The sequence below is a fragment of the Pipistrellus kuhlii genome, unplaced genomic scaffold (assembly GCF_014108245.1).
Source record: "Pipistrellus kuhlii isolate mPipKuh1 unplaced genomic scaffold, mPipKuh1.p scaffold_m20_p_10, whole genome shotgun sequence".
NCBI classification, from domain to species: domain Eukaryota; kingdom Metazoa; phylum Chordata; class Mammalia; order Chiroptera; family Vespertilionidae; genus Pipistrellus; species Pipistrellus kuhlii.
The window spans coordinates 23,815,030-23,838,820 of NW_023425405.1; the positions used below are offsets into that span (position 1 = coordinate 23,815,030).

A 23,791-nucleotide genomic window follows, 5' to 3' on the forward strand; every position below is an offset into this window, starting at 1 on the left:
AAATTAACCAAGTAATTTATATGCATGCATGTATAACCTATGGACATAGACAATAGTGCAGTGAAGGCCTGGGGATGGGGTGGAGGGTGTTAATGGGGAGAAAAGAAGACAACTGAATACTTTCCACAATAAATATAATCTTCTTAAAAAAGAATTCTATGTAATGCACATCTTCAAGTTACTCTTAAGAATTTACTAATTATTCACTAGATATTTTTGGTTCTATTGGTTCTAGACAGTTATTCTTAAGTCTTCTCAGAACCTAAGAGTTTATGGCTGTTTAAAATCTCCTCCTCCTTAACCTCCTCTTTGACTTTCCATTTTTTCCTTGGAGCTACCTCATCATCCACAGGGAATGTGTTTGCCTGTTGTACTCTTCACACCATCTTGGGAAGCAGCTCTCCTGTGCACCATTTTCCTGATTTTTTTTGTCATGAAAGGGTTCTCATTCTTAATCCTTGGATTGATAGAGGTTATGCATGTCACAAGTCAAATGAACAAAGTAACCAACTTCCCCAAATTACATTGCTTGATAGATCAAAGAGAAACAGGATTCTTTTCCTCAATCTTCCCACTAGGTTCCTCATGCAAGCCTGACATTTGAGCTTCCCTTGAGGCTAATCACTATTCTCTCCACATATCCTTCTGCGAAGGAATAAGTTTCAACGTACATTTTTACTTGTTTCAGATTTGTGTTTCTTTTAAAGTTATCAATAAGTTCTATTCTTTTAAAATGATGAGATTAATGGGATTAACTAGTTTATGTTAATTGCCTCCTTATTGAAAAATTGTAATGCAGCAAAAAATAGGTGATATAAGGAAATGTGTTCTGTAATATTCTTTGCAGGACTAGTTAGAAGGAATATTCTAAATGTCAACAATAAGCTGAATATACTTCCTCTTCCCTCATTGTTATAATTGCTTGTTTACTTCAATGGCCAAACAACTTTTATTGATGACCCTGGTTGCTTTTGTAATACATAGATAGGACTTTATACACAATTAGATATAAAATTACTTCTAAATTTGGAACAAGATATCCAACTGATAGGAAAATAGATTTTTGTCTCTTGATGACAGGGTACATTGTTATCTAAAAAAATTATCTATGGCTCCTCCAAAATTTTACAGAATTGTAGGTGAAGTATGCATGTGGATGATATATTACCCTAGGGAATATTAGATACTAAATGGGAAAAAGTACACATGCAAATCACACACAAAGTAGAAAGCATAGATAATTATTTAATATCCCTAGAGAGAAGATTTTCAGGAAAGTGATTCCAAGGAGGTTTTGCAGACTGCACTTTCCAGAACACAAATTCTGAGATAGAGACTAACACATAGAATTTATTAAGGAATTTTAGGTGAACAAAATCTGTGGAAGGGAAGGGAATGAAGAGGAAATAGGCAGGAGAGAGGTCGAGATGCGATGCAGTCTCAAAGGAGGTTTCAACCAATTCTGCAGGGAGGTTTTGCAAGTTGGAGCGAGGGGCCTGGACCTCTACAATCCCTGCTCAAGCAGTCATTGCATTGTACAACCCCAAGAAGGCACATGGCCTTGGGTAAACCCTCTTTTTAATTCTGGAAATTCCGAAAGAGGAATTATAGCTAAGTAGTGTCTTCTGGCAACACTGAATTACAGAGGGACTTTTCCTCAGTCATAAAGGCGGACCTGAGTGGCACATCATAACCTCGACCAGAGGTGTTATTAGCAGGGATCATGCTGATATTTCAAAGAGAATTAGCATTTTCCCAGTTTTTTTCACCTTTTTATTATGTATAGTACGACCTCAAATGTGGGTGAGGTGGTGTCCATTAAAGCTGCAAGTCCATTATATAATAAAGTAGGTTTTCTTAATGCCTGTTTTAAAAAAATGACAAATTATTCCTAGAAGTGGGGTCACTGTGGGATATATACTGAGTGGCCAGATTTTTATGATCTCTGAATGAATAATAATCTGGCCACTCAGTTTATAACCTATATAATAAAAGGCTAATATGCACATTGTCCCCTCAACCAGGAGTTCAACCAGCAGGCAACTGCCAATGTTCCTTCCCCCTGGCCAGGCTGGCTGGACCCCCACCCATGCATGAATTAATGCACTGGGCCTCTAAACACACACACACACACACACACACACACACACACACACATATATACACTGAGTGGACAAATTATTATCTGTTCAGAGATCATAATAATTTGGCCACTCAGTGTATGTGGACTCTTATGTTCATAGTGGCACAATTTACCATAGCTAAGATTTGGAAACACCCTAGGTGCTCATCAACAGATGAGTGGATTAAAAAACTGTGGTACCTCTACACATTGGAATACTATGCTGTGTTAAAAAAAAAAAAAAAGGAAGGAATTCTTACCATTTGCAATAGCATGGATGGAACTGGAGAGCATTATAATAAGTGAAATAAGCCAGTCAGAGAAAGATAAATATTACATGATATCACTCATTTATGGAATATAAGGAACAACATAAACTAATAAAACACAGACACACACACACAAAAACAAACAAACAAACAAACAAACAACAGATCCAGATACAGAGAAGCATCAATCAGACCATCAAACCTCAGAGGGAAGGTAGGGGAGGGTGGGGGTAAGGGAGAGAGATCAAGCAAAGGACTTGTATGCATGCTTATAAGCCTAACCAATGGACACAGACACCAGGGGCCTAAGGGCATGAGTAGGGGATGGAGTGGAGGGAGCAATGATTTGATTAGGACACATGTAATATCTTAATCAATGAAGAAAAAATGCAAATAAATATATAAATAATTGACAAATTAGTTTACCTGTTTCCCCTTATGTAGACATGTTTGTATAATTAAAATTAAGTGTGCATGAAAAGTTTAATTTCACAGAATAGTTTTCTATATGTATTACTGTATTTTAAACTTATACTGAGTAAGTCTAGTGAATGCATGCATTCACCCCTCACCCATAGTAAACAGATGGTTTGGGTGTGGCTTAGTGCACATGGAAACATCGGCCTGCATGTGCTAAAACTGCTGCAGAAAGTCACACCAAGGAGCAACAGAGCCAGTTACCATGAGAGATGTGTGATCACATGCTAATCATCTCCCAGACTTTGTTTATGAGTGATGATCTTAGATTAAAATATGTAGACTATAATTGTAGGTATGTAATATTTATTTATATAAACTGCTGCAGTGTTTTTCCCAACATACAGCCTATTAATTAAAATTTGTTAAAAATAACAGTGAATTAACAACCAAAAAATAACCTATTGATTCAATTATAAGCAAATTTTGCTTTAAAGGATTTTAAAATTAACAAAGTGTTAATTTTCACATATGACATACAGACAGGAAATTTTATTTATTAAATCTGAAGTCTGTTAAATCAAGGTCTGTAAAATGGAGAGCTTACTGTATTATCTATAACTTCATGCTACACCACCAGAGTTTTCTACTTATAACAGATATAGTATAGCCTGTAGAGCCTAAACCATTCAGTACTTAACCCTTTTTCAAAGAAAGTTTGCTGGCCCTTGATCTAGGCTTCACAACCATAAAATAATATATCACTTCAAATATAGTCATGCATTTTACTTCTACATCTCTAATTCATTGTTACGGCTTTTATTTTAAATACTCAGTTATCTTTTTGAGAAATTTAAAAACATGATCAAATATTTTATACTTATGGACATATTTACCATGTTCAGCATGTTTCTTCATGGATATATGAGTTTCAATACAGTAATTTATCCTCAGAACTGGAAAACGTCCATTTCTTATAGTACATACCTACTGGTGATGGATTTGCTCAGCTTTTGTCCTAAATATTATTATGTTGCTTTCATTTTAAAGGGTATTTTGGCTGGATATAGAGTTTTTGATTGTCAGCTTCCCTTTATTCTTTTTTTCATCACCTCAGATATGTTGTATTATATTTCAGCTTGAGTTATTTTTGCTCAGATGGTATTGCCCTCTTCTTACATTCAAGATTTTCTCATTAGCATTGTTTTTGTTTATTTGCTTGTTTGTTTTACCAATTGATTATGAGGTTGGTGTGTTTGTCTTTTGTTTATTTTTCTTGGAATCTTGTAAATTTCTCATATATCTAGGGTTATATTTTCAACCATTTTTTCTTCAAATTAATATTTTTCTTCTAATTTCACCTTCTCTTCTTTTAGTATTCCATTTGCATGATTGTTAGGACACAATATTTTCCTATAGATTAATGGAGTGCTGTTCATTTGTAAGCCTTTTCTGAGCTTCAATTTTAAAGTGTTTTTCAACCTCTCAATTTCTAATCTGCTGTTAAGCCCATCCATTAAAAGTTTTATTTCAGATGTATTTTTTGGTCCAAAAACTTTCATTTTTTTCTTTTTTGTTCTTTCTTTTCTCCATTAAGATTTCATATTTGTATCTCCAATATTTATATATTATCGTTTTATAAGTGGCACTAATTTATTGTCTCTTTTTTAAAGTCCTGGTCTGCTAATTTTATCATCTCTGTCATTTTTCAGTCAATTTCTATTGATTGATTTTTCTCTGGTAATAAGTCACTATTTTCCTGCTTCCTCAAATGTGTAGGCCTTTCTTAATGGGGTGTTGAGTTTTGTTTGGCAAGGAGTTATTTATTTGTGGGTAAGTTTGATCTTTCTTCAGGTTAGCTTCCAACCTTTGTTCAGATGTGTGCAGGGAAGCCCATATTTTAGGACTAAATTATTATAACCCCTTTATGAGATCTCTACTAAGCCAGGGTTATTCAACAAGTTTGCTCAAACTTATTTCATCTGAAATCAACCTTGTCTTATCCCTGAGCATCCTCTGGTTACTCATTTGAAAAATTCCCCCCAGGTGGTCTTGAAGAAGGTTGGTTTCAAATACCCAGCTCAATTTTCATCCAGAGTTTGAGCTGTAGAGACTCATTGGTGATCCTGTGCAGCTTCTTAGTGCTCTTTCTTGGCATAGCTGCCTCTCTCTGGTACTCTGTCTTTGGTAGCTATGCTTCAGATTTGTCTTGATCTTAGTGATGCTGCTATTTCTATTTGGGATACTATTTCATGTGCTGTGATCCAGAAGATGAACCAGGCAGAAAGCCAGGAGCTGGCAGTACTCACCTCATTTGTTTATCTTCTCTCATGGATCAGGGTCCTGCACTGCCTGTTGTCCAATCTCCAAAAAGGATAATTTTATACACTTTGTCAGGTTTGTGACTTTTTGTGGTGGGAGAGCTATTCTATCATAGCGGAAAGCAGAAGTAAGCATATAAACATCATTAAATGAATGACCTATCTGTGATGATTTACAAAATGATTTTATTAGCATGGCCCTCATTGAATGAATTTATTGTCAGGCTTTAAATTCCTTATTGAAAATTATGCATATATTTTGGTGTACTCTAAATTGGATAATATGTTGAATATTTTTTCTCTTATTTTCTCACATTAGCAGCCAAACTCACTCAAAAAATTATGTTGCCTGTTAGAACCAAGCATTATGCCATATTTTCTGAAATGTATTTACGTGCAACCACAGTTATTTTACATTTACATAGTGGTATAAATTAGGAGCCTTTTTGTTCTGTATTAGCTCCATATTTCTACTAAATATTTTTGCATTCTTACTATTTACCAATTATTTATTATGTTTTGCTAAAAAAATTTCATTTAATTTAGCAACTCAAATTTTTTTCCTGGAAATGTGATTATCAAGTCATAGGTTATATGTATCTTAAGAGTTAGTGAACATATTACCGAATTTACTACCTTAGTTCTCATAAGTACAGGGACTTAATGTAAGACTATGGCCTCATCTTAAGAACTACTGTTCCTTGAACTCTGACCTTTTGACAGCAAAATATATTTTAGAGTTGTGTATAATTTTTGTTACATTTAAAATCTACTAAAAGATAAAACCTTGTGTGAAGAATTAATAGATTGTTATATATTTTTCCTAGTTATTTTTAGTTGAAGAATTCATGGTAAATTGATCAACCCTCAGCCAATTAGACTTTGACATGTACTAATAAGATCTAATTGAGGAATTATGAAGACATTTGCTCAGGAGAAAATGCGTACATAATTATACCATAAAGAGGTTAGAGCATCACTGTAACCCAGCTGGAAGGATATTAGTGGAAGTCCCAGTGGCATCTGTAAAGGACATTTCATAATATCTGTGTGAAATACAGCACTGCCAAGGCCAATTACAACACAAAAAATAATCCATTGTCAATTATAGAAGTTTAACTTTAAATGTCTATTCTCCCCTTTTGTCTCTACTTTGTTCAGGTGCTGGGGGATGGTCTCCATCTGACAGTGACCATTATCAATGGCTTCAGGTTGACTTTGGCAATCGGAAGCAGATCAGCGCCATTGCAACCCAAGGAAGATACAGCAGCTCAGACTGGGTGACCCAATACCGCATGCTCTACAGTGACACTGGAAGGAACTGGAAACCTTATCATCAAGATGGAAATATCTGGGTGAGTCATTGTGGGAAAGCAAAGACACACAGTTGACAAAGTTGCAGATATGTGACCCTTGATCCTCTCTGCCCTGGTGTGGCCTGGTTGGAGGTTGATCTTGCTGGATTGTTTGTTTGTTTGTTTGTTTGTTTGTTTTTGTTTTTGTTTTTGTTTGATTTTTTGTTATTGTTCTCTAGTACTTGCTAAATGAGAAAGAAGTGCAAAGAAAGGACAAGGAGGTGAGAATACAGATCCACACTGCCGTGTGCTCACCCTGCACCATGCCTTTCTCATAGTTGGGGGGAAATCTTTTCTTTCAAAGTGAACACATCCTCTTCCCCAAGTTCTAGTGTATTTCTAGGCAAACAACACCTTCCAATAAAACTTTGTTTAAACTTTAAAAAAATAATTATGGGGTAAATAACTTAAAGATGATAGAACACTATAATTTCTTGAAACACTATATTTTTAGTTACTATATTTTTGTCTGGAGTATATCTGAAATGGTACAAATTGGTCCCAAATCCTGAACCATGAGTTAATAAATAAAATTAAAAAATAATTGCCCTGACATAGGTTTCCAATTTTTACTATCACTCACTTTTAATTCCCATATTTTAATTGATTTTAGTAAATTTAAAATATTTAAAAATCTGAAAATCAAGTGGTATTTGACAGATTAATTTTGTAATTTCTTGATAATTGGAGTAGTGTGCTCTCTGCTTTATTCTTTAAAAAATATATATATATATATATGTATATATATTATTGATTTTTTTTTTTTTTTTTTTTTTTTTTTTTTTTTTTTTTTTTTTTTTTTACAGAGAGGAAGGGAGAGGGATAGAAGTTGAAATGTCAATGAGAGAGAAACATCAATCAGCGGCCTCCTGCACCCCCCCCCCCGGGGGATGTGCCTGCAACTAAAGTACATACCCTTGACTGGAATTGAACCTGGGACCCCTCAGTCCCCAGGCCAACTTTCTATTCACTGAGCCAAACCAGTTAGGGCTCCACTTTATTTTTAACCAAAGATTCAATCAATCAATATTTGCAAAATAAAAGTTCTCAAAGTATTTCTCTAGATTAGCCTCTATAACCAGATGTTTGGCTAGTGAAAGCCAAGGTAAACATTTAAAAGTCTGAATTCAGTCCTGCATGTTTGGTTCAGTGGATGGATTATCAGCCTGCTGACTGATGTCCCAGATTTTATTCCGGTCAAGGGTATGTACCTTGGTTGTTGGCACATCCCCAGTAGGGGGTGTGCAGTAGGCAGCAGCTTATTTATTTCTCTCATCAATGTTTTTAACTCTCTATCCCTCTCCCTTCCTTTCTGTGAAAAATCAACAATATATATATATATATATATATATATATATATATATAGTCTGAATTCAAGTATCTAGTTTCATTGATTTTGTTTATAAACTCAGAGAAGTCACTCTGTGTCTCAGGTTCCTAATCTGAGAAAGCAATAACACCTATTAGGAGATATAAATGGGATTATATAAATAAAGAAGTTTTGCTGAATTGCCTGTCTTAGAAGCGTTCTGCAAAGCCAGGGTAGTATTTTTCAGTGAGAATAGTCACTCATGATAATTTTCAGATTTTTTTTTTTTTAGTCCCCTTCTTTCCTTACCTTTTACTCTTCTTGATTGAAAATAACTGAGAATATTTTAGATGAAAGAAACATGACTTAAAGTAGGAGTTGTAATGTGGAAAAATTGTGGCATATTTTCCGCTTAACAAATGAAGTGGCCACTGGTGGGCAGTGAGTATAGGCTGGGCTTGGGAGGCATGGCAGCGTGCAGACCCAGCTCTGTGCCAAGTGCCACTGACGTGCTTGTAACAAATTATCTGCTTACCTACCGATGCCCATGTGTGCAATGAGCCATGTAAGGGGATACTGTTTAAAATGAAAGGGTTATTCTGTCCTATCGTTTCAACCATTTGTTGTAGTGGTTGCACTAATTTTCCAAATCACTTAAAAATATGTTCTAGTTATAAAGGTGAAGCATCATTGTTTCACAGTTCAGTAGTATATGGAGATTCTTTCAAACAGATCTAGAATGTTTTCCTGCATGTGAAATTAAGATGACCTCTATCCGGGTGTCTTGGTCATATAGCTGCCATCAGATGATAACATCTTTGACTTCACTTAGGACACTGACACAGCACTTTTTCAGAAATTGATGGGAATTTTCTTTGCTTGTTTATGAATACAACTGCACTGTAGCTGCCATCAGTCATTAGGGAAAGCCCCCAGTGGGCACATTTGAAGAAATTTTATCAATACTATAGTAGCTTATTGAGAAATAAAACACATCGGAGTTATCTGAATTAAACCCTTTCTAACATGACTGTTGGCATAAATGGGGTAAAAACTTTAGGATTTGTACAGAAGAAAACCATTTTCAAGGTGAATTTATTCTAAGCTTTTTATTTCTCTGAAATAGATTTTTCTGTTTACACCTCTCTCAGGCTGGGTGATATTTTAAAAGTCTCATGAATTTTAATAAGTCTAGAGGATATTGCAGATCCTTTTGCATATACTGTAATGCCTCTACTAGTGAATTTTGATCACCTTCCTAAATTCACATTTGTATTGTGAGAGTCTTATTTTAAGAGGTCATGAGACTATGTCTTGTGCCAATTTGAGAAGCATTTAATATTCTACACATATCCAAATAAATAGAACTATTCTCAACAACATGGTTATGTATTTGCTTTTTACTAAAAATTTAGAATAGAAAAATCAGATGTTTTTAATAATAATAATAATGGCATACAACGTTAAGTAAAGGAAAATGATTAAATGTATATTATAAAGTTTCTTAGATACGATAAAATATAGAATATAATTGTTCACAGTTCAGTGCAATTTTAATCTGAGATGAAGTAGGATATATGAAATCATTGTTCTAGAATGTTAAGAATATTTGATTGCTTGGAAGCTCTCTGGAAAGGAAAGGGCTCTGAATACAAATATTCTTAGTTGCTTATTTTACTCTGGACTCAAATAATAGGGATGCTAATATTATTACTAGAGATAGCTTGGATTCAGGTGGCATGTGGCTAAATGACTTCAAGTGAATGCAGTTTTTATGGAGTATTGATAGATAGGTTCCTACAAATATTTTGAATAAAATATTAATTCCCCCATATAAGATGAATGTCTCTGCTCAAGCGGTAGCTTAGTGGAAGTTGGAGGAATATTAGTATGCCTAACAAGGGAATTTAGAGCGGGAGAAACCAGTACATTGTGTGGCCATGGCTCCTGGAAGCAGTGAAAGGAACAGCTCTGAGATGCACTCTGGAATCAGACTAATAGGCCCATCATCAAACTTCCTTTACATAGATCTGTGTAACTTAGGGCAGATTCCTTAAGCTTTCTGTGTCTCAGTTTCCTCATCTGTCCAGTGCAACTAATAACAGTCCTCACTACACTGCAGTGGTACCTCCCTCAATAGAGATTACAGGCATTGAATTACGTGAAGTGCTTAGAAAAATGTCTGGCACCTATTAACCACTCTATTATATTTGATAAAAGTGAGACTTCCAGGTGCATTGCTAGAGTATATTGCATTGACTCTGTCCTTCAAAATTCAAAATAGCCTGCTATTTTACTCTACAATAGCCTTTCTGTACTAATGCATTGGCATATGTGTTGTATTACAACTGTACTTCTTAGCCTGAAATGACTATTAACTCATTTCTAAGAATAATTGGGAATGCTAATCTAATTTATGACATTTGAGTCATGATCCTATTCACCGACACATGGAGTCTCATGCATCACAGTATAAATCATGTCTGGATAGTTAGTTCACATTCTGGGCAAGATGGAACTGGGAGGGTGTGAGATTTTATTATGCTACTTGGAACAGTGCACAGGTTAAAACTTATGAAGCATCGAACAGACTGTCAGACTACAGCGGGAAGGTAGGGGAGAGTTGCAGGGGGCGTGGTGGTAAGAGATCAACGGAAGGACTTGTATGCATGCATATAAGCACAGCCAACAGCTGCAAGACACTGGGGGTAGGAGGAGGAGGGTAAATGCTGAAAGGGTGGGTGGGTAAGAGGAGCTGGGGGAAGGTCAGTGGGCGAAAAAAAAAAGAAAGACACATATACTAATATTTGTAATATCTTAAACAATGAAAAAAATTTAAAAGGAAATAAAATGTATGAATATTTTGGGGGGAAATTTTTTAAAATATATTTTTATTGATTTCAGAGTGGAAGAGAGATGGAGAAAGAGAGAAACATCAGTAATGAAAGAGAATCATTGATATGCTGCCTCCTGCATACCTTTCACTTAGAATCGAGTCTGAAACCTGGACAGGTGCCCTGACCTGTAATAGAACCATGATCTCTTGGTTCATAGCTAGGAGCTCAACCACTGAGCCAGGCCAGCTGGCCTATTTGTGGATTTTTTTAATTTAAAATTTCAAACCACAGCTGTGAGTATCTGAAACCCAAAAAAGGACTGGGAGTGGGGAGCAATATGCTGGTTAGCCAAGCAAGTGGACAGTCTGCAGACAGAATAAGAGGCTCCTCTGAATGTCAGATACTCAAAGCATGTCTGTGGACCAGTAGTATCAGCATCGCTATCAGAGACCCTCCCATGCTTTTCAAATCAGAATCTGCATTTTAACAATATTCACAGATGATTCGTATATGTGTTAAAGATAGAATGTGTTCTCAATATTTGAGAAGCTCTCACGGGAAAGATAAATGAGAATTGTTCTTTGTGTCTCCAAACCAAAACACAGGAGTAGAAAAAGTAGAATTCACAGTGCAAATTGCACACCAATTTATGGAAAAGAGAATAAACTGACAAGCAGGCACTCACTGAGTAGCTACCAATTATTGAGAGTTGAAGATAAACACAATGACTGCCTTCTAGAGACAAAAAAAAATTAGGGTGGCAGTGCTAAGTACTGTATAAATTTAAAATTACAGTGTAGAACTATATGTATCTTAATGGATAGAGCTTTGCACTGGTTGTTCTGGGAAACAGAAAAGGCCTCGTTCAGAGTGGTTGAAGGTCATGGTCAACAAAGGCTTCTTGAAGAACTAAGTATTGTTGCTAAGTAGGTGAAGAGTTGGTCATTCAGAGAAGAGGAGCAGGAAGTCATGCCCTCAAAAGAATCTTCTACTGCAATAGATAGGAATGGATAGTGAGACACCATAAATAACCCGGTCTCTTCCAAGTTCTTTATTACAGACCTACAGATAAAAATCTGACCTTTCTTTAAATTCTTTGCAATCATATCTTTTGAATTGGTAATGTTTAAATGATACCATGTGGATATACAACTTTGGAAGGATGTTGGAGTTTATGTCTTCTTCGAGGGCCCATCTCTGTAATAGTCACAGTACAGAGTTCACTGCCAAGCACATAATAGATGTTTAAAAGTGTGCAATTGAATTGAAGTACCTCATTCTGAAGATAAATGGGCTGAAGCTGAGAGACATGATGTTACTTAAATCCAAGGCACACATTCAGGTCTACTGACCCCGGTACTCAATATGGAGCCACATACTTGTTTTGTTGTGTCATTGGTTTAGCAAGAAGCCCCATTACTCTAAGGACCACTTGCTTATTTTGACTGAATGAAAGCAGTTCTATTGCATACACAATACTTACCCAACATGATAGTGTAGGCTGTGGTGCTAGACTTCAAATATCAAAACGCTACTCCAACCCTTAGTAATAGGAAACACTGAACCACGTTAGTGATTAATGATTTAATAACATCAAGAAAAGTGCTGATAAATCTGTCCTTGAGAATAACAAAATCTAATTATGAGGAAAATGACTATATAAAAAAAGCCTGGTTATCTTATACAATTTTCCATATGCTTGTACATCACTTGATTGTGAAGATATCTCCACATTATATTTCACTTATGCACACAATTTAGCCAAGTAACTAATTTAGACCATGTTGACTTTGAGAAAGAACTAATAGAGTGTTAAAATGCCTCAGCAAATAAATTTAGTTAGCTTGAATCTACTAGCTTAATTATATTTTGTATTATTATCCTGGTAAGAAGATGTCTTATGGATAGCCTATTCACTCCATTTCCCTCAGTGCCTTTTCAGGGGCCTAGAAAAGAAATAAAACAGAGACTTCAGCTGCTAGGAAAATTATATCATGCTCCCAAGTGGAAAGATTATTTGAGATACGCTTCTGCATTTCTCCCATGAATTTTACTGATATGTTTTGATGAGACAGTGGGTCTATTGTAATTGACATCGGCATGAATCAATACGAAGCTGCAGTGGAGTCTACAAAAACTCTATCCTGGGATGGAGCAGAACAGTTCAGAAACTCTCTCTGGACCAAACAATAAATAATATCAGGCAAGCAGCACTTATTGAGGGTTCATTATGTGTTCAATATGCTTTATCTCAGTCTTCAAAACAACATAAATGTAGTCATGTGGGTGATGATGATGATGAAGTCCATTCTATAGATGCAGAAATTAAAGATTAGAGGAAGTAGTACACTACTTGGAGCAAGCACATGGTGAATTAACAGTGGAGCTGGATTTAAAACCAGGACTTCTTCACTAATTAACCTTTGGTCTTTACTATTATGGTTCTCCTCAGCTCTGCCTTCCACAGTCTACAGCACATGTGTCAAACACAAGGCCCGTGGGCCAAATCCGTCCCGCCAGGCCTTGCAATGTGGCCCGCACCGCGCTGTCATCACTGCACTCCGCTGCGTTTCCATCACAATGACAGTTTATGACTGTTCAGTAAACCATTCGGCCCACGATTTAGGCTGGATTTTAGATTTTGGCCCCTTCTCTGATTGAGTTCGACACCCCTAGTCTACAGGAAATGTGGTGACCACCACATTTTAACTATAATGTGCTGCCCATAAAGGTGATAGTGTGCCATATATACTATATATTCTTTTTGTAAAGATAGGAGTCCTAGTGGGTTAAGGCCCCAATCTCCCCAGTGTGACCTCATTGTAACTAGTACTTAGGATATGCAGTGGCCCTGTTTCCAAATAAGATAACATTGTGAGGTACCCAATTTATGTTGGAGTTTGGATCTCAACATATGAATTTTAGTTGGATATAATTCAACATCTAGTACCTAAGTACTAGAAAGCACTTTAAAAAGTTGTAGCATTAAAATCTAATTATTGCCACTATGGTGGTGGCAGTGTTGTGTACATTATAAAGAACATGTACTGGGTTTATAAGAAAGACAATAGCTTCTAAGAGGAGTTGTATATAGCTCCTCATGAACTCAGAAATTATCCCTGGGTCAAACCATGAAAGATTGGTTGATAACTAATTATATACGACCCTCTGCATTCATTTATTTATGAGCAAGACAGCAAAGAAACTTGGGCAACAAATAAGCTAAATGTGTGTTTTTCAAATCAACCCCTTACCCCATCCCATGAAAACTATTTGGCCTTTAAAAAATGCCAAACTTTCAAATCTCACGTAGTAGTTTATTCTGAAATAAACACTATTTGGCACTATGAACATCATCTCATTCCTGGAGATGTTTTACTTATTAAAAACGGGATTCTAGAGGACCTGCATTCTAAACTATTGCAGACATTTCTTCTGTTCACAAGAAAAAAAGCTCTCTCAAAGATTCAAAGAAAGCTCTCTCAAGGACTCAAAGATAAAACAGCTCAGTCCTATTCAATCTTGAGATTTAATTGCTAATTCATTTGGGCTGTAATGGAATCTATTTTTGAAGACAGGCAGGTTTCATTCTTGAGCCCTCACAGTATTCTTCAGGGAAGGTTAGGAAACACAATCCCACCATTTCCTACGTGAAAGCCCAGTTGCCCACAGCAAAGGCATTATTCACCCTATGCATTTCGCAGGCACAATTGTTCATACCATCCTCACAGTGACTGTCCTGCTTGTTATTGTTCAGTTTTGTTATAGTATACAAATTGGAAAATAGAGCTGTGTGTGATAGCCCGAGAGCCACAGAAAAAGAGGGAGATTTTATCTTGAAGTTATTCAGGCTGTTTACATTCAGCCAGGCACAAGCCAGTGTTTGATAACAGAACCAAACAAATATACAAGTTCCCTGTTTCTTCAAAAAGATTTTGTGATTCTGATACCAGAAGTTATATATAAAACGGGTTTGTCACATGATATATTAAATAAAAAGATCAGTGTAGGATTAAATATCTATAATTTGACAGTTTCATTCTTGGGATAGGGATAGGAATATTGCATTTTAGCTTTTCCTGAAATAAGCAGTAATGTTAATGTTGTTTTTTAATTTTAAAGTCAAAGACTAAATCAGATAACCCTATCTAATAAAATAGTATTATGCAAATTAACCACCACTCTGCTACACCCACAAGCCATGCCTACCAGCCACACCCACCAGCCAATCAGGAGCAAGCATGCAAATAAATCCAACCAAGATGTCTGCAGCCACAGAGAGCAGAAGGCAGGCTTGGGTTTCCCCAGCAATGAAGGAAGTCAAGCATTCTGCACACCCTGGCTGGCCTAGGCCTTTGCTTAAGGCTAAAAAGTTTCAGTTATAGAAGATACATAAATCTCAACAGAAATGGCTGCTACCACGGAGCTAGCAAAAGGCTTGGCTCCACTCCAGGCTACAAAATTTCAGTTGTAGAAGATAAATAAACCCCAGATACCAGGGCCTCCGCTTGGGTCTCCAGGAGGCATGGCCAGCCTGTAAACCACCTCAACCCCTTGCCCAGACCACCCTATGCCCCAAGGGAACCCCTACCCTCATCTGGGACATCCTTCAGGGCAGATCAGCTGGCCCCCATCCATGCACCTATTCTAGCTAATAAATGAGTAATATACAGATTGACCATCACTCCAACACACAAGATGGCTGCCCCCATGTGGTCAAAGATCCTGCCCCCTTGTGGACACAAGATGGCCTTGACAAGCTGGCCAGCAGGTGAGGGCAGTTGGGAGGGACCAGGCCTATAAGGGAGGGCAGTTGGGGGGTGATCAAGCCTTTAAGGGAGGGCAGCAGAGGATGGAAGTTCCCTCAGCCCAGCCTTCACACTCTCCAATTTGGGATCCCTCAAGGGATGCCCCACTGCCCGGTGGGATCGGGCCAAAATGGGCAGTCAGACATCCCTCACAAAATCTAGCACTTTTGGCTCCCAACTGCTTGCCTGCCTGCCTTCCTGACTGCCCCTAACTGCTTCTGCCTGCCAGTCAGATCACCCCCTAACCACTCGCCTGCCAGCTTAATTGATGCCTAACTTCACCCCTGCCAGCCTGTTTGCCCATAACTGCCCTCTCCTGCATCCCTGGCCATCAATAACTGCCCTCCCCTGCAGGCCTGGTCCCCCCCAATTGTTCTCCCCTGCTGGCCTGGTTGCCTCCAACTTCCATCCTCCCCCCCCATACACAAATTTCATTCACCAGGCCTCTAGTTACTTTATGATTGGAGTTGCATTAACTGATAATGAAATAAACACACATGTGCCTGCACACTCAACTCTTACTAAAATGTAACTATTACTCTTCACCCAAGTTATATAAAACCCATGCATATTTAATGAAATCTCTTCTACTTACCACTGATGCAATTGCCGTGCATGGGTGTTAGGCATTTTGACTAAGTTTGAACTCTACTGCTAATACTACCATCTACCCAGGATCTACCTGATAAGTACTCTCTGTCAAATACTGTGAAAAATTTCTGAAAGATGGGAGACCAAGTTTGTTCCCTAGTTTCTCTATCCCCAAAGTTTTTGCTTTTTCCGTTATACCAGATTTAAAAAGATATACCAGTGGGTGATTACATGTAAGTTCTCAGAAGGGTTTATTTGTCTTGATAAAAGGTTGGGTCTCACCCCCTAGGACAGTGCCTTGTGCATTGACTGTGCTTAGTAAATGTTTGTGAACAGATTGACAGAGTTATGGGATTTAGTGGACATAGGAATATGTAATAATAATTGGGTGCACATTTAAAAAATAATAATGTTTATACTTGATTTATATGTATCTAATGCCTACTGACAAATGTGCCTCACACCTACACATAGTGAAAGGAGAAGTAAAGTGTCGAAATGGCATTTGGGAAAAAGCTCAGGGTTTGAACAGGGAGAGGTTGCAGCAGGAAGGAGGAAAGGAGGAGGCTGGGAATGCTGGCCAGGGAAGCAGCTCTTCTCCCCTCAGACTTAGTGGCAGCTTGGGAATGCCTAAGTGAAATCTCAAGAAGCTAATGCCAAATGCTGGGTGCTGGGTCAGTGTGGATAATCCAGTTACACCATAGACGGGCTTCTGACCTCATCAAGGCCAAGTGGCAAATGGCGGCACAGGCTGTGAAATGTAAGCAACAGGAAGATGCAGGGCACAAAAGAGTGTATATTCTGTGCTCATTTGTACAAAATGCAACAGGCAAAGCCTGTATTGGGTGATGCTTTTCTCTGTGGGAAGGTGGAGGCTGGAAGGGAACACTGAGGAAGGCTTTCAGGGTGTGGATAATTGTTTCCCGAGTCGGGTGCTTGTTACATGTGAGGAGGTCATCAAGCTGTGTGTTGATGTGCACTTTTCTCTGTTTATATTAAAATAAGTCTTAGAAGACATATAATTAGACTTGAAATGAAGGCCCAGCTCTGAGGAGGAGGAATTGGAGGAAACTAGAAGCTATATTATTAGAATTGCTCTCTAATACCAAAAATAATTGCAGGAGAACAGCAGTGGGCTAGGCAAAGGGAATAACTAGAGGACTTAGCAAAGGACCTTAAACACCTACTCACAACACGTAGGGGAATTATTTCAGTGTTTTTGTAAAGTTCACGGTTTATGTGTGTACATGGCTCTATTCACACTTAACACATGGATCGCTGGGGTATTGCCACCTATTACTTGCTAACGAAGATAGTATTTCTAAAGAAGCACCATATCTGACTTGCAGTGCCTCTGGCTTGAACACAGATGAGCACATATAAAATAGAAATGCAGCTGAAACTGGTTTGGCTCAGTGAATGGAGCATTGACCTGCGGACTGAAGGGTCCCAGGGTCCCAGGTTTGATTCCGGTCAAGGGCATGTACATTGGTTGCGGGCACATCCCCAGTAGGGGGTATGCAGGAGGCAGCTGATCGATGATTCTCTCTCATTGATGTTTCTAACTTTCTATCCATCTCTCTTCCTCTCTATAAAAAAAAATCAATAAAATATATTTAAAAAAAAATAGACATGCAGATCACTTGCATAGGAACCGGCAATTACACCAATATGGAGCAAAACCTAGATTGTTTTCCTTAGTTGCCAGTAGAACTTCTAAACTTATCAAATTTATTTCAATATTATTCTTACAATTGCCATGTATGTATAATAGATAACATTCCATGTCTAAAGTGTCCCCCAATTAAAATGGAGGAAACATAGAACATGGGCAAAAACTATGAATAGATAACTCACATAACAATTATAAATGTATTTATTCTTCAGCCCAACCATCAAACTTCTAGGAATTTACCCTAAAGATACAGCTTAATAGTGTGAAAACACATATGCATAGTTTATTCATCACAGCATTATTTTTTGTGACAAAATATTGGAACCCACTCATGTGACCAAATCCTGGAGACTGGTGAGTAAACTAGGCTCTATATGTAAATGGATACCCTGCAGCTGTAAAGAATCCTGAGAAATAGCTCTGTGGGTTGGTGTGGGATAGATTTCCTGGATATTTTGTTAAATGGAAAAAGAAAAAGGCAAAGAACATTTATTGTGTATTAACTTTTATTAAAGGAAAAGCAGTGAAAAATATGTATATACTGTTGAAGCAATTCTGAAAATATTTAAATATAGAATATATAGAGCAAATGAGTAAATGTGTTGATAGTATCAGGAGCCTTGGTCCTTACTATGAAGAAAGTAAGAAATATACAGGGAATAGGCAAAAATAAGAAGGGAACTCATTAAAAGTATTTGATATAAATATGTACTTGTGTGTATATAAAGCTACACATATGTTAAATGCAATTTAATTTCTTTATTTCTTTATTTATTTCCTGCCTCTGCCTATTAACTGAGTCTAGCAACAAGACATTCCAGTAGTGATGAGCATACCTAGTGCAGGCCTTAGTTACTAATATCATTATCCACTAAAAGGAATCAGATCTGCTTGGGAAAATATATTAGGTTTTGGTCAAGTAAGGTACAACTTAAGTTTGAAACATCTATTCATATCAGAACAAAAGACAGAAATGATAATTAATGACATAAATGTTACAAGATCTAGTTAGAAAAATTTATATTGGCCATATCTGGAGAAGTTGAGCATAAAAATAATTAAGGTGTCCAGCCAGTGTTTCTCAGTGGTTGAGCTTCCACCTCTGAACCAGGAGATCATAGTTTGATTTCCAGTCAGGAAACATGCTCAGGTTGTGGGTTTGATCCTCAGTGGGGATGAGCAGAAGGCAGCCGATCAATGATTCTGTCTCATCATTGGTGTTTCTATATCTCTCTTCCTCTCTGAAATCAATTATATATATATATTTACATTAAGGACAGTAATGAATTACAACCTTTAGAAGTAATAGGCATCCTAAATCTGTAGAGATGATATGTAGATAGATAGGTAGATAGATATTGGGGAAATATAGATAGATGTAATAAATAGGTAGATAAAGTAGGTGAGAAGACAAGACTCTTGCTTAATTAGAAGCCTAATTCTGAGTGATAAATGTGGAAGGCATGCTGAAATAAGAAAGTCACAGTAAATACCAGTCTGGCATGTGACATCAATGTACATTAAAACTAGGGTATTAGAAGGATTTGTATGATATGTAGAGTATGTGTATGTTCTTAAAGTGTCTCCCAGAAATTAAACAACACCTTGATCAAAATAAAAATCCCTAGTGAGAGGCAGATAAACATTGTTTGCCTCCAGATGTGATGATTGAGGACTCAACATCATGCTGGTAATATCCCACTAAGACTGTGTAAATGGATTGAATCTATTATGGGGACATAACTTAAACCCAAAATGAGAATATTCTATGAGTACTATTCTACTAAAAATGAATGGGATAGGGTACATTTCAAAACTGTCAATTTGATGAAAGGCAATGAAAAGCTAAGGAATTATTCTAGGTTAAAGGAGATTTGTAAAAATGACACCAACAGGAACTATGTAATCCTTCCTTGCATCCTATCCTGATGGGAAAAAATACTATAAAGGCATCATTGGGTCAGTGGACAAAATTGGGATATGGAAGGTTGATTATAAAGTTATCAATTTCAGGAAATTTAACATTGATATTTGATAAAATATAATTATACAGTTCTTAACTTATCTCCATATTTAAAAGTATATAAAAATACAATAAATGGACATGATATGCAACTTATTCTTAAGTGGTTCAGAAAAGAAAATTGTGTGTGTGTGTGTGTGTGTGTGTGTGAGAGAGAGAGAGAGAGAGAGAGAGAGAGAGAGAGAGAGAGTGTGTGTGTGTGTGTTCTGAGAAGGAGAGGAACAGAAAAAGAATCATAAAACACACAGCAACAAGCAAAATAGGAGATTCTGAATAAAGAATAGAGGGTATACAGTGTCTGATACCCTATTCATCCTAGTTTTCTGTAAGTTCAATTTTATTTCTAGAGGAAATGAACTATTTTTTTTTTAATTTCCTTTGAAATACAGTATTATAAACAATTTTTTATTGGTGTTTAAACAGGGCATTCTTTCAAACCCAGATGCCTTTTGAATGTATGTAAATGTACTTTCCTTAATTTGGATGTTGAAACCTACATCAATATGTTTAATTGTCTCTGTCACAGTAACTGGATGAGAGCTTATGTCCTGAAGTAATTAGAGATTGAATGTGATAAGTTATGGGAAAATAAATTACAAATGCAGTAAATGGACATGATATACAACTTATTCTTAAGTGGTTCAGAAAAGAAACCACGTGAGGGACAGTGTGCAATGAGGAGCTGCCTGAATTGACAGGAGGAGGTGGGATACAAGGAAAAATCTCCACTTCTTTCCCCTACCCCAGCTATCAAAATACAGTATTCACTTGGGACTGATCCTGATGGAAATAAAGGTCAATGCAACTTCTTTTATGCTTAGTTTTGTTGCTAAAAAAAAAAAAAAAAAAACCAACAAGAAAAATAATACTATTCATGTATTAAAAATAATACTATGTCATGTATAAACATGACATTTTCAAACGATATACATTCCACAGGATTTTTAGGGTGAAAGGGGTGATAGTAGTTTGTTGAATTCCTGGATTGTACCCTGAGGCATGTAGAACTCCAAAATACCAAGTCACACTTATCAACGTGAATTTGAAAGTGGAAAGAAATAAGTCACATTAAATTAGCTTTGAACAATTCAGTATTTTGAAAACATCCGTAGGAAGGGGCACTGTGAGCTGAGACTGAAGAAAGTAAATCACAGTTAGAGCTTATTCTGGAAAAATCCCCCAGATCTACATTGGTTAGCTTCCTCTTGATGGAAGTGTACTTATTATTCTCTGGAAAGAGTTTTCAGACAAATATAATCTACAAATTATCTGCATTCATTTATTCTCCTCAGATATCAAAAAGAACATGCCTCAGTGAGTGAGAAATAGATTTATATTTTAGGGTAACTAGGTATATATTTTTCTGTAAAACGAGTATAAATATTTTCTACTTTTCCCTACCAACTCTAAGATTAATTTACATAAAGTGATCTATTTTTAAAATTGTTAACGACCCTGTATTTAAAAATATTGTCCACTCAAGATAGTCATATTTATAAAAGGCATAATCTAGTTTTTGACATTTTTATTATGATAATTTAAACTTATTGCTTAATATTCCTCTCCTTTGGATAGATTTTGTTGAACATTATTTATTTTATACTAGAGGCCTGGTGCACAAAATTTGTGCATTGGGGGGAGGGTGTCCCTCAGCCCAGCCTGCACCCTCTCCAATCTGGGACCCCTTGAGGGATGTTAGACTGCCTGTTTAGATCCAATCCTGGTGGACATCCCTCTCACAATCCAGGACTGCTGGCTCCCAACTGCTTGCTTGCCTGCCTTCCTAATTGCCCCTAATCACTTCTGCCTGCCAGCCTGATAATCCCCTAACCACTCCCATGTCACCCTGATTGATGTCTAGCTGCTATCCTGCGAACATGTTTGCCCCCAACTTCCCTCCTCTGCTGGCCTGATCACCCCTAACTGCCCTCCCTTGCAGGGATGATCGCCCCCAACTGCCCTCCTTGGTCCCTCCCAATTGTTTCCCCTGACAGTTGGACATCTTATGGTGTCCATCTTGTGTTCACATGGGGGCAGGATCTTTGACCACATGGGGGCAGCCATCTTATGTGTTGGAGTGATGGTCAATCTGCATACTACTCTTTTATTAGCTATGATAGAGGCCTAGTGCATGAGTGGGGGCCAGCTGGCTTGCCCTAAAGGGTGTCCCGGATCAGAGTGGGGGTTCCCTTTAGGCGTGGGATGGCCTGGGCAAGGGGCCTGTGGTAGTTTTCAGGCTGGCCATGCCCCCCAGTGACCCAAGTGGAGGCCCTGGTATCTGGGATTTATTTATCTTCTACAGTTGAAATTTTGTAACCTGGAGTAGAGCCTTGGCCTGCCAGGGTATTTGGAAAGCTTTGCTTCCTCCATTGCCAGGGAAACCCAAGCCTCCCTCCTGCTCTCTGTGGCTAGAGCCATCTTGGTTGGGTTAATTTGCATACTTGCTCTGATTGACTTGTGGGCGTGTTTGGTGGGAGTGGCTTGTTGGTATAGTGGAGTGATGGCTAATTTGCATATTGCTCTTTTATCAGATAGGATAATGTCGTACAGGCCTGCATAAATGCCTTTCAACCCTTATACATTTGGAAAATCAGGGAGAAGCCAACATTGAAAAAGGTATTTTGAAGGTGCCTCTCTAAAAATGAACTCATGAAAGCTATACAAGTTTTGCATTTGCATATCAGAAGAAAACTTCAGGGGAAAAAAAGACCAAAATGCTGACATAGTACATGGATTCAGATACAATATGTGAAATGATATTAAGAGCAATTGAGATTGAGTGTAAATGTAAAAGTTTGAAAATTACATTAGATCTTGTTTTAAAGAGAATCTCCAAAATAGAATATGGGAACCAAGAACATGATCTGTCTCCTTTCTTAGTAGATCAGAAACACATGTGTTAACAGAATAAGACCAGTACAGCATCATACATTAAATCCTACAGGTACTGAAGGAGATTATTTTTTTTAATCACTAAAATCAAACCCTAGCTCTAATTCTGACCCTGACACCTTACCCAGGCACCAAACTCAATGCCTATACCAATCCTAACCATACCCTGTAGTTGCCTTGTAAGTATATAATTGAAATTAAATCCAACTTCAATTCTCTAATAAAAACCCACTCATATGACAAGGAAAAAAACATATAACATTTATTTAATATATTATGATCACTTAAATATTAATGTACTCTTATTTCTTATTGACCTTAACTATAATTTGGAAGAACTCTATTATTTAAAGAATAATCAAGTCAAATGGATCACAAAATTAAAGTCATTTCTCAAATCACATTATTGATAAAATAGTTATTTAAGTGTAAGTAGAAGGAAATTGTACTGTAGAATATATTATTTCAGAATAGCAATTACCAACAGATCTTCCCATAGAGTAAAATAATTAAATTAGGATATATATTAAGGTTGATAGGATCATAAATGTTCTTTTTTTTCTCTTTTATTCATTATATTTTGGTTGTGTAATCAGTTAGAATTTCTGATGTGGGAGAGATCACCAAGCCCAGGACCTTTCTTCCTGGTCACACAGCCTGATTTGTGGCCTCCTTTGCAGTTAGGCACAGCATGTAACTCTTTGCAGCCAATGGAATGTAGAGGCTAGTCACTTTGCTTACATAAAGCCCCATACTCTCTACTCCTCTCTCTGCCAGTCAAGGGTGGCAGAGCCCCAAGATGAGATGCCTAGACTTTACATTCCTGCCTCTCTTAACAGCCCATCCCACATTCATGCATTAAATCCTATCTCATGTGACCTATTCTGAGGCACAACTTTAGAAAGTCTCCTTTATTTCTCATCTCATCTCATCTCATCTCATTACATCTCATCTCATCTTCAGTCTAGATCTTCTCTTTAGCATATTTTGGACTTTGAAAAACCATCTTGATCCCCGACAGGGTCTATTCATTTGTTCTCTTTTGTTTCAAAAAATTCTCAAGAAATGTTTTGACTTGCTCTGTTCAATTATCTTTCATTCTCATACCACTTGAATCTGCCTTTAACTCTCACATTCACAATTGTATTTCACCTGCCTTCACAATCTAATAG

General features: G+C 37.1%; 1 protein-coding gene across 1 annotated transcript in view; it reads left to right on the forward strand.

Annotated features, from left to right (window-relative positions):
* Positions 1-23,791, forward strand: part of CNTNAP2 (contactin associated protein 2) — a 1,655,787-nt gene that overhangs the window by 557,645 nt on the left and 1,074,351 nt on the right. The window contains exon 3 of the mRNA XM_036429148.2: positions 6,291-6,484. Coding sequence (XP_036285041.1) covers positions 6,291-6,484 — 194 coding nt within the window. The remainder of the gene's footprint in view (positions 1-6,290; positions 6,485-23,791) is intronic.